The 15470-nt window shown below is 42.3% G+C and overlaps 3 protein-coding genes across 3 annotated transcripts; all 3 read left to right on the forward strand.

Annotated features, from left to right (window-relative positions):
- The first annotated feature begins 3607 nt into the window (after positions 1-3607).
- LOC149717600 (platelet-derived growth factor receptor-like protein) lies at positions 3608-4472 on the forward strand. The gene is made up of 2 exons (XM_089840296.1): positions 3608-3997; positions 4058-4472. Exons 1-2 carry the CDS (start codon positions 3925-3927, stop codon positions 4357-4359), a joined length of 375 nt encoding a protein of 124 aa, XP_089696422.1. The 5' UTR covers positions 3608-3924; the 3' UTR covers positions 4360-4472.
- Positions 4473-4724: 252 nt separating this feature from the next.
- LOC149717601 (cell adhesion molecule Dscam2-like) lies at positions 4725-5740 on the forward strand. The gene is made up of 3 exons (XM_089834698.1): positions 4725-5043; positions 5108-5389; positions 5445-5740. The coding sequence occupies exons 1-3, from the start codon at positions 4785-4787 to the stop codon at positions 5738-5740; spliced, it is 837 nt and encodes a 278-aa protein (XP_089690824.1). The 5' UTR covers positions 4725-4784.
- Positions 5741-13556: 7816 nt separating this feature from the next.
- Positions 13557-14644, forward strand: LOC149717602 (hemolin-like). The gene is made up of 2 exons (XM_089840297.1): positions 13557-13982; positions 14104-14644. Exons 1-2 carry the CDS (start codon positions 13922-13924, stop codon positions 14412-14414), a joined length of 372 nt encoding a protein of 123 aa, XP_089696423.1. The 5' UTR covers positions 13557-13921; the 3' UTR covers positions 14415-14644.
- The last annotated feature ends 826 nt before the right edge of the window (positions 14645-15470 follow it).

A 15470-nucleotide genomic window follows, 5' to 3' on the forward strand; every position in this document is an offset into this window, starting at 1 on the left:
GCGTTGGATAGCACCACCGGACGGGTGTCCGTGAGCAAAAACGGGAGCCTAATAATCCAGGACATTTCAGCCAATGAAAGTGGGGTATACACTTGTACAGCTGAAAACGGCATAGATGGACCCATTACCCAAAGAATAAACATCGACATAAGGGGTAAGTAAATGCTACCTCCCAAATGAGGTTCAAAGAACAAGTCTCCACATTTCGGGTAAACCTTAAAAGGTGGCGCCATGGTTTCGAAAAATTGTAAAATAAACTGAATGGGTATCTGCGTATTAGTGTTCTTTCGGTGTCTCATTTCTCCGCCATTTTACGGAGCGTCAGATCTAAGTCTAAAACTTCCTAACAGTCCCGAGATTATGGGCTGGTTTCAGGGTTAAAGTTTTTGAAATTTGTTTATGAAAACGGTATAACCCTAAGGGATGTGTAATTAAATTAGTAATGGATAAGTTAGTATTATTAGTATCAGCGACACTGTTCGCTATTATCAACATAACGGAAGCCTTGCAGGGTAAGCAACAACACATGTAACGCGGTACCTTGCATTTCTAAAGCATACATCTTTCGCTATAGATGAAACCAAAATTCAACCATTTAGTTTTCCACCTAAAGTTAAAACGGGTGCTCAAGTTACAATTACTTGTTACGTCATTGAAAGCAAAGATTCATTCTCGTTTATATGGAAAAAAGGCGACCAAATAGTGAAAGAATCTCATGATACTAAAATACTCGTGTCCCAAGACGCATCACTACTAACTATAAAGCCAGTGTCGAGCACAAACGCTGGTAATTACACATGTATCGCGAGTGGTCCATCGGGGAAATATACCTACAGTGCCGTACTAAACATAGAAGGTAAGTCAAAACCATTTCTAAACAAAAGACGCAAATACTGCAACTTGTTCATTACAGCACCCCCGACATGGGTTACAAAACCCTCTGACACAATTACTCAAGAACAGGAAACTGTCAGCATACCCTGTTTAGCTACAGGGACCCCGTCCCCAAGAATATCTTGGGCTGTTCTTAAAGGTAAGAGTCCCGTCTACAACAAACTCTTTAAATTTAACTGAGCCAACGTTATCCTTTCAGATGCGGGTCAAGAAAAGATAGCCACAGGCAAAACGAGTAGGGTATCGGTCAGCACCAATGGCAGCTTGAACATACTGAGTATCCAAGCTTCAGATACTGGGGTGTATATATGTTCGGCAGAAAATGGGGTCGGTGAACCCATTACACAAAGAATAAGGGTTGATATTAGGGGTAAGCCAAACTTTGGAACTCATTGAAAGGTGGGAACAGATGGAAAAGTGGGCTAAGAGTTGGGTACAAATATCTTTGGTTTCGTGCCACAAGGTGGCGACTATGTCTCTGCAGTCATGATATGTATATTATAAATGTGTTGATGGTATTCTATCTAACCAATGGTTCGGACGCCATTAGGCACAAAATACAGCTTCGGGATAGTCCCTTACGGAGTTCCGCATTTTCGATATCCCACTTGAGTCCGCGATTTTCTTGCTTTATGTTCCATTTTGTATTCAAAACCATAATTGAATTCTGCTGGTAATATGAACGCGGTTCTTAAGTACTTAATGACGTATCATACGCGAATGAGTGGTAGTTCATTAAGCCTCGCTATCATCCTAACGATGATATTGTTAAACGAAGTCTTAGCGGCGCAAGGTAAGAGGAATATCAAACGCTTCAACTCGAGAGTCCCAAACTTGCCAAATAAATTATTTACAATTACAATAGATGAAATACAAATACAGCCATTTAATTTCCCCGCTAAGGTAAAAGCGGGAAGCTCCGTGAGCGCTACGTGTTTTGTATCGAACAACAAAGACAGTTGGACATTCTCATGGAAAAGAGATGGCCAAAGTTTCAAAGAAACCTCCTCAATACAAATTGTGAACCTACCACAAATGTCTAACATAGTTATAAACCCAGTTGATAATGATAATGCCGGAAACTACACTTGCATCGCGAGTGGGCCGGCTGGGAAGGTGTCCTACAGCGCCCTACTAACAGTCGAAGGTAAACAAACCCCAATCCACAAATTGAAAAACAACAAGACTCAATAGTCTATTCAATAGCACCACCTAAATGGGCTTCCAAACCCACTGACATTGTGGTGCAGAATCACGGGAAGGCAAGTTTAGACTGTCTAGCAACGGGGACACCAAAACCAAGAATTTCTTGGAAGAAGCTCAATGGTTAGAATGACTAGTTAATATACAAACAGGGAACCCAACTAAGTGGTTATTTCATTCAGATAAAGGGTCCGAGCCCGTAAGTACTTCCAAACATAATCGGGTGACCGTGGAGAGCAATGGTACCTTGACTATTTCGGACGTGGATGATTCTTCCAAGGGAGAATATGTTTGCGTGGCTGAGAATGGGATAGGGGAGCCCTTGATGGCAAGGGTGCGACTGGATATTCGTGGTATGTTGGATCAGGGTAGATCCTAAACGAGGGTTTGTAAACATTTCGCAAGGTGGCGCCATGGTTTCCATATTTGTGGGTTTTAAACTATAGTAGTCCATCCGGTTTCGTTGTTTCCATTGAGTCTTCAGAGGTCCGTACCGACCGCCATTAAGGTTTCTGTTCACTCGGGGAAAGGTACTCTCGTTTCAACTCGTATCTCGGACGTTTATTTTGCTATTCATGGCAATGTTTCACGTCGTTTTCAACTCCGATTTCTGTCTTGTTTGAATTAAGTCTTAGTAGTTCATATTATAACTCGCGTTTAACTCAATGGGTCGCGTAATACTGTTATTATGGAGATTGGCCTCGGTCATTATCCTACTCTCAATAGTGCACTGTGAAGGTAATATAAAAATATTCCTCCACATTGTAAATCGTTTCAAGCAAAGTTATCTTCCAGATGTACCCAAAATCCAACCCTTCAGTTTCCCACCAAGAGTCAAAGTGGGAAGCAAAACAAGTGTTGTATGTTTGTTGATGGATAGTAACAGTGAAGGGTGGACATTATCGTGGAAGAAAGACCATCAACTTATAAAAGATTCCAGTTCCGTTAGTATTCTGGCCAACCCTGGTGCTTCGGTTATTGTTATAAACAAAGTGGAGTCGCACCATGCTGGAAACTACACTTGTATTGCCAGCGGTCCATCGGGGAAGCTAACACATTCTGCTTTACTTAACATTGAAGGTAAAGTCAATTACCAGTACTTGAAAATACCAAAACCAAACTAAACATTCAATTTCATCCCAGCTCCCCCTGAGTGGATTGTAAAACCAACTGACCAATTAACCAAAGAGCATGACACTGTGCTCCTGCACTGTACGGCTAAGGGTACACCGACACCGAAGATTACTTGGAAGGTCCTAACCGGTATGAAACTGCTCTGTGACCACATTGAACCCAACTTGACTAAGAGCATTTTAATGACCACAGATAAAGGTTCAGAGGAGATCAACGATAAGTCAAACAGTCGATTGAAACTGCACCCAAATGGTACCCTGGCCATCCACGGAGTTCAGGGTCAAGATGGGGGCATATACGCGTGTACCGCCCAAAACGGAATAGGGGAACCAATTACGGGTCAAGCGAGGGTTGATATAAGGGGTGAGTGACATTTTGGGTTCACAGTTTGGACAGACGTAATAAGGGTGGTCCAAATCTTGGTTTACCGTATGTTGCGGAAGGTGGCGCCATAGAGTCCGTTTTAAACTAACCAACTTGGCAGCTGTGTATTTCTCTTTGGGTTGCGAGTTACTGAGAAAGTGTTCCGCCATTTATTTCATGTCGCGTACAACTCGTAGTAGGTCGGGTCTTATCCAACGCGCTTCTTAAAGTTTATTCTCTTCTGATAATAATTATTGAGATAAGGCTGATTAAGTCATCGAAACGACAATGTTATCTTTGTAAAAAGAAAGAATTACTATTGTTCAGAAAATGTTGAGAATTTCGAGGTGTTGTTTCCGTGTGGCGTGTGCCTTGTTAGCCCTCGCTTTAGCTAAGGCGCAAGGTAAGGAATAATTATTTTTGCTATTTCGGGCTCAGTTTTAACAAGTATTTTTCGTTACAGTTGGGCCCAGTATACAACCATTTAACTTCCCAAATAAAATAAAAATAGGGGATTCTGTCAGCGTTATATGTCTAGTAGCTGGTAGCAAAGACACATGGTCATTTTCGTGGGTTAAAGATGGCCATCCAATTAAAGACAGTGAATTAGTAGAAGTGACCACTTCGGCTAGAGGGTCTACAATAATAATAAGCCCCGTTGAACCCCAACATTCTGGGAACTATACATGTTTGGCAAAAGGTCCCGCTGGCAAACTTTCATATAGTTCCGTCCTCAACGTTGAAGGTACACGTACAACACCATAATAGTTGCGTTGAACTTTACACCTATTATAATTTGACAGCCCCGCCTATATGGGTAGTTCAACCCGAAAGTAAGAACGTTAAGATAGGCGAAACTGTAACGTTGAACTGCTCGGCACGGGGTATACCCCGACCCCAAGTGACATGGAAGAGGCTAACTGAAAGGGGCGAAGAGACCATCGGGGAGAGAAAGAAGTACAATACACACGATGGTGTCTTGGTCATCAACCAAATTGAGGAGCAAGATGGGGGTTCCTACATTTGCACGGCCACGAATGGCATTGGGGAGCCATTGAAGACGCAAATACTCATCTCTATACGTGGTGGGTTAAGTCATAAGATCGCGATACTTCATGGGGCACCAGGGAAGGTTTTTGTTGTAGCATTCATGCATAAGGTGGCGCCAGTGCCTCAACCTGGCCAGTAATATGGGGTTTCTATGTCTATACCGTTCCGTCTCCGCCATTTATTTCATTTCGCGATCGGTCCATAAGTCGACGCGTTCCTCAAAGCTTTCCGTCTATGGTTCCACTACAGTCAAATTAGTCCCGACAAATTCTTTAGTCTTAATTCCATTTTTGAAAAATTCCATTAGTAACTCCGGTTATATTGCTAAGAATATGTATTCAGTGTATTCTACCCAAGTAGTTTGTGCCTTGTTAACCATGGCTTTAGCGTACGCTCAAGGTAAGGGACACTTTGTACTAATTCGCTTCCGTTGATTGAGAATCAGGTTTCTATTTTGTTACAGTCGGACCCAGTATACAACCTTTTAGTTTCCCAAATAAGATAAAATCAGGCGATACAATAAGTGTAACTTGCGTAGTAGCCAATAGTAAAGACTCCTGGACATTTCAATGGATAAAAGATGCGCAGCAGATAAAAGATAACGAGCTTATTGAAGTAACAAATTCAGCAAGAATCTCGAGTATTCTTATAAGCCCGGTTGAGCCCAAACATTCTGGAAACTATACATGTTTAGCAAAAGGGCCAGCTGGAAAACTATCGTACAGTTCTCTCCTCAACGTGGAAGGTAAGCCTGAACCCAAAGGTTACTCAGAAGTAAGTTAATCAAACCATTTTTACAGCCCCGCCAATATGGGTAGTTCAACCCGAGAGTAAGAACGTTAAGATAGGCGAAACTGTAACATTGAACTGCTCGGCACGCGGCATACCCCGACCCCAAGTAACCTGGAAGAGGCTAACTGAAAGGGGCGAGGAGACCATCGGGGAGAGAAAGAAGTACAGTGTACATGATGGTGTCTTGGTCATCAACCAAATTGAGGAGCAAGATGGGGGTTCCTACATTTGCACGGCCTCCAATGGTATTGGGGAGCCATTGAAGACGCAAATACTCATCTCAATTCGTGGTGGGTCCCGCTAACCTCGAGTTAAACCTTTCTAGTCCAGGACCGATTATAGTCTGTGGGAACAGTTTTTTGCATAGTAAGATAGGTGGCGCTATTGGGTCCGTTTTGAAAGATATATTTGGTTCTTTATGTGAAACACTCATTCCATCGCCATTTTAGCCCGGTTAGCGTGCGACTTGGGTGGGTTCTAAGTAATCGGTTTTGTTATTGAAACAACTTCCATCGCGATTAAGATTTAATTTACTTACTACTATATCGGTCTAAGTATCATGTCTACTGTGAGATTGTTAGTGATGGTTAAGCACTACAACAATCCGCGAGCATCACTGTGGCTTCTATTTTTTTGGATATTACAGTGTATCGCGGTGGTTATGGGAGAAGGTAAATACGTACCTCTCTATTTTAATAAAACTTATATCTAAACATGGCCAACCTTTTCAGAAAACCCATACAAAATTCAACCTTTTAGCTTTCCGGCTAAGGTTAAAGTTGGTGAAACCGTCACAGCTACGTGCGTAGCTGGTAAAACCGACGGAGTTAGTTATGTATGGAAAAAAGATGGAAAAATTTTTAATGCTAAAGATTCGGTCGAAATTATTGGCCAGTCAGCTTCATTAATAATAATTAAAAATGTCTCACCCGAAAATGAGGGTAATTACACATGCATTGCCAATGGACCTGCGGGTCAACACTGGCATAGTACCGTTCTCAGAGTTGAGGGTATGTAAAAATGTCTCGAAAGCAGCCTAGTTAACTTACTATCGAGTTTGGTACAAATAGCACCACCTCAATGGTTTGAGAAACCCTCAGACATTATGGCCCAAGTACACGGCCGAGTGGTGGTGCCCTGTCAAGTCAAGGGGACACCACCACCGAACGTAACGTGGAAGAAGGTTATAAATCCTGGTATTACTATATTTTGAAGGTACTATTTAAAAAACCTGTTCCCAATTTTCTTTGAAACGTTTTTCAGATAAGTTCGAAAAGATAACAATGGACAAAAGGAGGACCGTGCACCCCAATGGCACATTGGTCATAGCGGGAATTGAAAATGAGGATTCGGGTTATTATCTCTGCGAGGCTGACAACGGTGTGGGGCAGAGTTTAAGCCATAAGATTGCTATTTCAATTCGTGGTAAGATGTGCTAGGGGCTTGGACCAGGGTTATACTCAGGGGCACTAGGAAAGGTTTTGGTTGTAGCATTCATGCATAAGGTGGCGCCAGTGCCTCTATCTAGCCAGTAATATGGAGTTTCTGTGTCTCTGTAACTTTCGGTCTCCGCCATTATTTCATTTCGCGATCGGTCCATAAGTCGACGCGTTCGTTAAGCCCATCCGTCTAAGATTGTACTATGTTTAAGGAAATCCCGAGAAATATTTTATAGTCTTAAGTTTCATTATTAGTTCCAGTTATATTGTTAAGAAAATGTTTTCAATGTGTCCTCTCAGAGTGGCTTGTGCCGTGTTAACCATAGCTTTAGCTTACGCTCAAGGTAAGATAGGCTTTGTACTACTTGCTGTCGTTCGATGAAAATCAAAAACTTTTATTTTGTTATAGTTGGGCCCAGTATACAACCTTTTAGTTTCCCAAACAAGATAAAAATATCTGACACAATAAGCTTAACTTGCGTTGTTGCGGGGAGTAAAGACACCTGGACATTTTCATGGGTTAAAGATGGTCATCCAATTAGAGATAATGAATTAGTAGAAGTGACCACTTCGGCTAGAGGTTCTACAATAATAATAAGCCCGGTTGAGCCCCAACATTCTGGAAACTATACTTGTTTGGCAAAAGGTCCGGCCGGGAAACTTTCATATAGTTCTATCCTCAACGTTGAAGGTACACATCCAACCCCTTTGCAGTTGTGTTGAACCTTACACCTATAAATTTACAGCCCCGCCAATATGGGTAGTTCAACCCGAGAGTAAGAATGTAAAGATAGGCGAAACAGTGACTTTGAACTGCTCCGCGAGGGGTATACCCCGACCCCAAGTGGCCTGGAAAAGGCTAACAGAAAGGGGCGAGGAGACCATCGGGGAGAGGAAGAAGTACAGTGTACACGATGGTGTCTTGGTCATCAACCAAATTGAGGAGCAAGATGGGGGTTCCTACATTTGCACGGCCTTCAATGGCATTGGAGAGTCCTTGAAGGCGCAAATACTCATCTCAATCCGTGGTGGGTTAAGCCATAAGATCACTTATTACATTTGCGCTACGATGCGCTTAGGGCTTGATCCTGGGTTTAAACCCAGGGGCTGCAGGGAAGGTTTTTGTTGTTGCATTCTTGCATAAGGTGGCGCCAGTGCCTCAATCGGGCCAGTAATATGGGGGTTTCTACATCTCTATAACGTTCCATATCCGCCATTATTTCATTTCGCGATCTGTCCATAAGTCGACGCGTTCGTGAAACCCACTCGTCTAAGTTTCTAGAATGTTAAAAATTAATCCCAACAAACCGTCAACGGAGTAATAATATTGGCTTCATTTTCGTGAAATTTCATTAGTATCTAATAGTACATTGTTAAGAATATGTATCTAATGTGTCCTATCCAAGTAGTTTGTGCCTTGTTAACCATGGCTTTCGCGTACGCTCAAGGTAAGGAACGCTTTATACTGTTAACTCTCTTTAGATGGGAATCAAAATTAATATTTTGTTACAGTTGGGCCCAGTATACAACCTTTTAGCTTCCCAAATAAGATAAAAATATCTGATACAATAAGCGTAATTTGTGTTGTTGCGGGAAGTAAAGACACCTGGACATTTTCATGGGTTAAAGACGGTAATCCCATTAAAGACAACGACTTAATTGGGGTCTCAAATTTACCGAGAGCTTCGACAATTATGATAAGTCCCGTTGAGCCCCAACATTCTGGAAACTATACATGTCTGGCAAAGGGTCCCGCCGGCAAACTTTCATATAGTTCTGTCCTCAACGTTGAAGGTAAGCTTACACACAAAACCCACCCGACAAGAAGCTAATCAAATCATTTTACAGCCCCGCCAATATGGGTAGTTCAACCCGAGAGCAAGAATGTAAAGATAGGTGAAACAGTGACTTTAAACTGCTCGGCGAGGGGTATTCCCCGACCCCAAGTGACCTGGAAGAGGCTAACAGAAAGGGGCGAGGATACCATCGGGGAGAGAAAGAAGTACAATGTACACGATGGGGTCTTGGTCATCAACCAAATTGAAGAGCAAGATGGGGGTTCCTACATTTGCACGGCCTCCAATGGCATTGGAGAACCCTTGAAGACTCAAATACACATTTCAATTCGTGGTGGGTCCCGCTAACCTCGAGTTAAACCTTCCTGGTCCAGGACCGACTATAGTTTGTGGGATCAGTTTTTGGCATAGTAAGATAGGTGGCGCTATTGGGACCGTTTTGAAATATATTTTTGGTTCTTTATGTCGAACACTCACCTACTCATTCACATCGCCATTTTAGTTCGAGTGTCAAACCTACGAGTCGTCTCCAGACTTACGGGGTAGTTCCAAGTACTTAATGTTAATTTTAAGGTAGTTTCCATCGCGTTCCCACGCTTGTTTGTTAAGTACAACGGCATCAATATGGTTTTTAAGTCAATAGTTGTAATATTAAGTTCCTCCCGCGTGTCTCTATGGGTGTTATGCCTTTGGATTGTACACTTATGGGCATTAGTTGTCAGCGAAGGTAAATATCAGTCTATTAGTCCGTTTTAACAAGTTAAACAACAACCAACCAGCGTTAATTTTGCAGATAATTCGTATAAAATTCAGCCGTTTAGTTTCCCGGCTAAGGTTAAGGTAGGCGAGACGGTCCTTGCCTCATGTGTAGCCGGAAACACGGAAGGAGTTAGCTATGTTTGGAAAAAGGATGGAAAAATACTAAGCTCTGTAGGACAGGTTGAAATTACTGGTCTAACCGCTTCAATGATTATAATTAAAAAAGTATCACCCGAAAATGAGGGTAACTACACATGCATTGCCAATGGACCCGCGGGTCAATACTGGCACAGCACTGTTCTTAGAGTTGAGGGTAAGTTTATTATTCAAATAAAGAGCACCTAAATAAACTCTATATTGGGTACAAATCTTCAACCTTGCTTTCTAACAGCGCCCCCACAATGGGTTGAGAAGCCCTCTGACATACTGACCCAAATACACGCCAGAGTGGTGGTGCCTTGCCAAGCAAAGGGAACACCACCACCGAACATTACGTGGAAGAAGGTTACCAACTCTGGTATGGCTATTTTGGAGGAACATTGACGACATTTAAACATCATGGACCTGATTAACACGAAACCCCTTTCAGATAAGTACGAAAAGATAACAATGGACAAAAGAAGGATGGTGCACCCAAATGGCACCATGGTCATAGCGGGAATTGAAAACGAAGACGCGGGTTTTTACATTTGCGAGGCTGACAACGGAGTGGGCGAGAGCCTAACTCATAAGATAGCTATATCAATTCGCGGTAAGGAAAATATCCATAAGGTTCACTTCCGTGGTCAATTTTTATCGGGACGGATTACTAGGGGGCAATTCGGACATACTCGGTTGTAGTATTCATACATAAGGTGGCGCTAGGTTCTCTGTGTGTGAGAACGTTTCTCTGTTAGAAGAGGGTTGTATTTTGTTGGTCGTACCGCCATAGTGACCAACATTGTCGCGCTCGCTAGATAGTCCACAAGTTGTCTTTGTTCAAGAACGGTTTAAAAATGATAGTCTGGTTTCCACTAACACTTTTGGTCGTTTTGCCTAAATTCCTACTCTCGGCGCAAGGTATGACCGAAACTATGGTTCAATTTCTGTTCATTTCGGTGTTAATTGGGGCTTCCATATTCAGAGCAAATTCGTATCCAGCCTTTCATTTTCCCACCAAGGGTTAAGGCTGACAGTTCGGCCAGCGTTATGTGTTCGGTCATAGATTCGAAAGGTTCCTACTCCTTCATATGGAAAAAAGACGGTCAGATATTGAAAGATAGCAATGATGTAAAAATAACCACTACACCAGACGCGTCTATGATGATAATTAAGCCAGTGTCGGGTAAGAACGCTGGCAATTATACGTGTATAGCCAGTGGGCCTACTGGTAAACATACCCACAGCTCCGTATTGAACGTGGAAGGTATTAGATTTTTAATCCCTTCATCTGAACCATGAAATATATCCCTGCACATATCTTAGCCCCGCCACAATGGCTTTCAAAGCCACAAGACATTTTAACCAAAGAGCAAGACCACATAGTGGTCCCGTGCTCCGCTTCTGGTACCCCCGAACCGCGGGTTACTTGGAAGAGACTACAAGGTCTGTCTTCCTAATATTTTCGAACCTTAGTTGATCTTGATTGCTAATTTGATAACAGAAAAAGGGCCTGACGTTATTGGGAATGGAAACACCAAGCGTGTGTCCACTGGCACCAACGGTAGCTTGGTCATACAGAGTGTCCAGGCTTCGGACACTGGTGTTTATGAATGTTCTGTGGAAAATGGTGTTGGAGAACCCATTTCGGAAAGAATACGGGTAGAGATAAGGGGTAGGTTCCACATCCACGCGAACCTGGGCGCATAATTTCTAGTATCATCTGGGCATACTGGGTTCATGAACCATTTTGTGTACTGGGGTTCCATACATAATCGCGAGGTGGCGCCAATGTTACGATTCCAAGCATTTCATATAATATTACTGTTCCTTGCATCGACTCCGATCCGCCATATCGAAACCTTGATTTTCGGAGTCAGGACCCTACCGTGTCATACGAGTTAATTTCATTTCAAAGTAAATTTCCTCTTCACAAGTTTATATATTACGGTCATGAATAGGTAGTCCAAAAGTAATTCAAAGATTTCATCTTATCTTTAAAATGTTATCACCAATCGCGTTAGTTGTCTATGCCTTTGTTGTCTTGATACTCGCGGCGGCCCAAGGTAGGCATTTGCCAAATAATTTACAACAGAAGAGACAATCCTAAGTCAACATTTTCTAGATCCAACAAAAATACAACCATTTAATTTTCCCCAACGTGTCAAAACTGGCTCTTCGGCCAGTGTTACTTGCTTACTAACGGGGGAATACGATTCGTGGACATTAACGTGGAAAAAGGATGACCAACCTATCAAAGACGGGGATTTTCTAAACATTATAAAAACTCCCAGCACATCTATCATAGTTATAGACAAAGTAAAGCCCAGCCACGCTGGCAATTACACTTGTATAGCAAGTGGACCTTCTGGGAGGCTGACCCATACAGCAATTTTGCACATAGAAGGTAGTTAGACTTAAAATCTCATTGTGAAAAGCAACAATTGCTGATCCCGGGGGTGACTTGCAGCTCCCTCACAATGGATAGTCAAACCCATTGACCACGTCACCAAGGAGCACGATACTATTGAGATACCGTGCTCGGCTAAAGGGACGCCTATTCCGAAAATAACTTGGGACGTTCTGACGGGTATTTAAGGGCCTTTAATGGTTTAGAAATGTTCATTCTAAAGACCCTGTTAATTTAGATAAGGATTCTAAGAGCATCGAGTCTCTGGCTAAGAGTCACATCAAAGTGCACCCCAATGGAAGTCTGGTGATCCAAGGGGTACGACCCCAAGACGCCGGTGTTTATGTTTGTACCGTTAGCAACGGTATTGGGGAACCATTAGTCGAACAAGCCAGGGTTGATATACGCGGTAGGTGATCCATTTACATTTGGGCCCCGTATTGTGTAGTGGTTATACCACCCATAAGTAACTCCCAAACCCACAAAAAGTTCTACCTAAGCTAAATGTCGAAAGGTGGCGCTATTGAGTCCATTTTAACCAAATATCCAAACTGTGATATCTCCCCTCTTTGAGGCTATCCTCTCACCGCCATTACCGTCAGAGCTATCTTGCTGAAATGTTGTCTTCAGTCAGAGTTGTATAAAATTTCCCTTCTCTATTGTGTGAAACATTTCTTCTGGCGTTGGATTACTTACATTGATCTTTAATTATAAATAATAGTAATCAGTAATGGGTTGTGTTCTAATCGTGGTTTGTGCCTTGTCCATTATGACACTCGCGAAGGCTCAAGGTAAGCCCGATTATAATTTCGTCCATACACCGTCTAAATACGTGCCTTTTGAGTTACAGAGGAGACTGGAATACAACCATTTAGTTTCCCACTCAAAATTAAAACGGGTAGTTCTGTTAGCGTTACGTGCGTAGTTAAAGATGGTTCAGGATGGTCATTTTCGTGGAACTTTAATGGTCACTCCATCAAAGACAACAAAAACGTTGAGGTCATAGATTCCTCTAAAGGGTCAGCATTATTTATAAGTCCAGTGCAACCCCAAAATACTGGGAACTACACATGTATCGCGAGTGGTCCCGCTGGTAAATACACTTACAGCACGACCCTTAATGTTGAAGGTAAACATCCATCCACATTTTAAGTCCCACTCGCCGTCTTAACCATTAATACTAAATCCTAGCACCACCTGCTTGGATTAGTAAACCCGAAAATCAAGTGGTGAAACTAGCCGACACTGTAAGCCTTAACTGCTCCGCTAGTGGTACTCCTCAACCCAAAATAACGTGGAAGAGGTTGAGTGGTAAGGACATTTCAAGCCATACCCCATGAAGATAATATAAATTACAATCATTCAATGGAACAGATAAAGGCGAAGAAATGATAAGTGAACGAAAAAAGTACCATTTGAAGGATGGTGTCCTGACCATACAGAGTGTGTCTGCAGAGGACGGTGGTGCCTACGTCTGTACCGCTACCAATGGCATTGGGGAACCCTTGAAGGCAGAGATATTGATTTCAATTCATGGTGGGTCCCTTAAGAAACTGGTCTTTATAAGTTCTGTCTCAGGACCAGTCATCAATTCATAGCACCATCGCCGTTATCCTTTCGTTAAATTTGCTTCACCTAGATAGGTGGCGCCATGGCGATCATTCAAGCGAGATTCTCACTTTCCATTCTATTCTCTGTATTTGTATCATTCTCAGTTGTCTCGTTCTCGCCATATTCTTGTAGTCACTCGGGCGATACGCACCCCTTGGTCGCGTCGCGAGCTCCAATTTATTTTCGACTTAATTTCACTCTAAATAACCACTTCCAAAGTCGAAAGTCGTTTTCAGTTCAGTGTCCGTTCATCTTCCTTCACAAATATACCGTATTTCACTCCGTTATGTTCTAAAATACTTCAAAAAAACCGACGGTTCTCCATCGTAAATATGTATCTTTCACTGCTGTGTTACTGTATCTTCTTTCTAATGACGGCGTCTCTAGCGCAAGGTAAAGATAAAACATATTTCACGCCTCAGTTCATTCGTAATTATTTTGGTTGCGGTTAAATTCATGGAGATTTTGTTCCTTCCATCTCAACTTCTTCTATGGGGTGCCAATTTGTATATAGAAAATAGCGTCAAGATACAACCCTTCAGCTTCCCGGCTAAGGTTAAAGTTGGCGATACTGTAACAGCGACTTGTGTCATCGCTGGTAACTCCCAGGGATTTACATACTCTTGGAAGAAAGATGGCAAGATACTATCAGGATCCAAAGAAGATGTAGATATTCATAGTGGAGCAGCTTCATTCATTGCAATTAAATCTGTACAACCCATTCACGAAGGAAATTACACTTGTGTGGCTAGTGGGCCCACTGGTCAGCATTGGCACAGTACTGTGCTTAAGGTGGAAGGTATAGACCATGGTTTTCCAGGGTAATGAACGCACACAACACTAAATAAATCACTATTTAGCACCACCTCAATGGGTTCAAAAACCACAAGACATAACCACCCATATACAACAAACCGTGGTGGTGCCTTGTTCTGCCAAGGGGACACCAACACCAAGGATTACGTGGAAATGGGCCCAGACACTCAATCGTAGGAAATATTGGTTCATTTTCTGAACTGGGTCATTGATGCACCATTAAATTTAGAAAATGCGTACGAGGAAATTAAGATGGACAAAAAGAGGACTGTGCACTCCAATGGCACACTCGTGATTGTCAACATCGATAACGAAGACGGTGGAGTTTACTTGTGCGTGGCTGATAATGGTGTGGGAGACAGTATAAGCCATAAAATCACGATTTCAATAAGGGGTAAGACTTTCAAAAGTCATTCGTTGATGATCTTCAAATTGGGATTTCAAGGGTTCAAAGGATGGTGTTTATTGTCAGCAAGTGTTGTAGCGTCTTTTCATGAGGTGGCGCTAGTGGCATAACATTTCGTTATATAGAAATACTATTCTTTGTAGTTGGTAGACGTAGTTTTCCAGTCCATGATCAGTAACAGTTCTTTGAGGAATGCGAGTGTGTTAGGGTCGAAGAGTCCAGTGTTCCCATAAGATATTTTGTACAAATTTATCCTAGTCACTTTAAAATGGCTCAGAAGTTACTGTAGAGTTAAAACTATATTTCTATCAATTTATCGGCATCATAGAGGTTCCATTTAGCGTGATTTATGTGTAAACATGGCTAGCCTCGGCTCAATATGGCCGTCTTCATTGGTCTTTGTATTTTCGTCATTACTGTTAGTTTCATCCCAAGGTAATAATAACGTACTATCTATGTTATTTCACCTATTTCAACTCTCGTCCGTTCAATTTCATAGATTCCCCGTCTATAAGACCATTTAGTTTCCCCAATGGCATCAAACTAGGTGACAAAGCCTCCGTTACTTGCACCACCCAAGGTGGTTCCGGTCCTTGGACTTTTAAATGGCTTAAAAATGGGCAAGAATTAACCCCCAACAAAGTCACCAAAATAGTCGA

The sequence above is a fragment of the Phalangium opilio genome, unplaced genomic scaffold (assembly GCF_054372755.1).
Source record: "Phalangium opilio isolate 3A_F unplaced genomic scaffold, DU_Popi_V2 ptg000003l_1, whole genome shotgun sequence".
Classification (NCBI taxonomy): domain Eukaryota; kingdom Metazoa; phylum Arthropoda; class Arachnida; order Opiliones; family Phalangiidae; genus Phalangium; species Phalangium opilio.

What these genes read in the sequence shown, in the direction of transcription:
- LOC149717601 (XM_089834698.1), top strand. Translation starts at nt 4,785, where the DNA reads ATGGGGTTTCTATGTCTATACCGTTCCGTCTCCGCCATTTATTTCATT. An exon ending in GGCTTTAGCGTACGCTCAAG is followed by an intron (nt 5,044 to 5,107) that starts GTAAGGGACACT and finishes ATTTTGTTACAG; the next exon opens with TCGGACCCAGTATACAACCT. An exon ending in TTCTCTCCTCAACGTGGAAG is followed by an intron (nt 5,390 to 5,444) that starts GTAAGCCTGAAC and finishes CCATTTTTACAG; the next exon opens with CCCCGCCAATATGGGTAGTT.
- LOC149717602 (XM_089840297.1), top strand. Translation starts at nt 13,922, where the DNA reads ATGTATCTTTCACTGCTGTGTTACTGTATCTTCTTTCTAATGACGGCG. An exon ending in GACGGCGTCTCTAGCGCAAG is followed by an intron (nt 13,983 to 14,103) that starts GTAAAGATAAAA and finishes ATTTGTATATAG; the next exon opens with AAAATAGCGTCAAGATACAA.
- LOC149717600 (XM_089840296.1), top strand. Translation starts at nt 3,925, where the DNA reads ATGTTGAGAATTTCGAGGTGTTGTTTCCGTGTGGCGTGTGCCTTGTTA. An exon ending in CGCTTTAGCTAAGGCGCAAG is followed by an intron (nt 3,998 to 4,057) that starts GTAAGGAATAAT and finishes TTTTCGTTACAG; the next exon opens with TTGGGCCCAGTATACAACCA.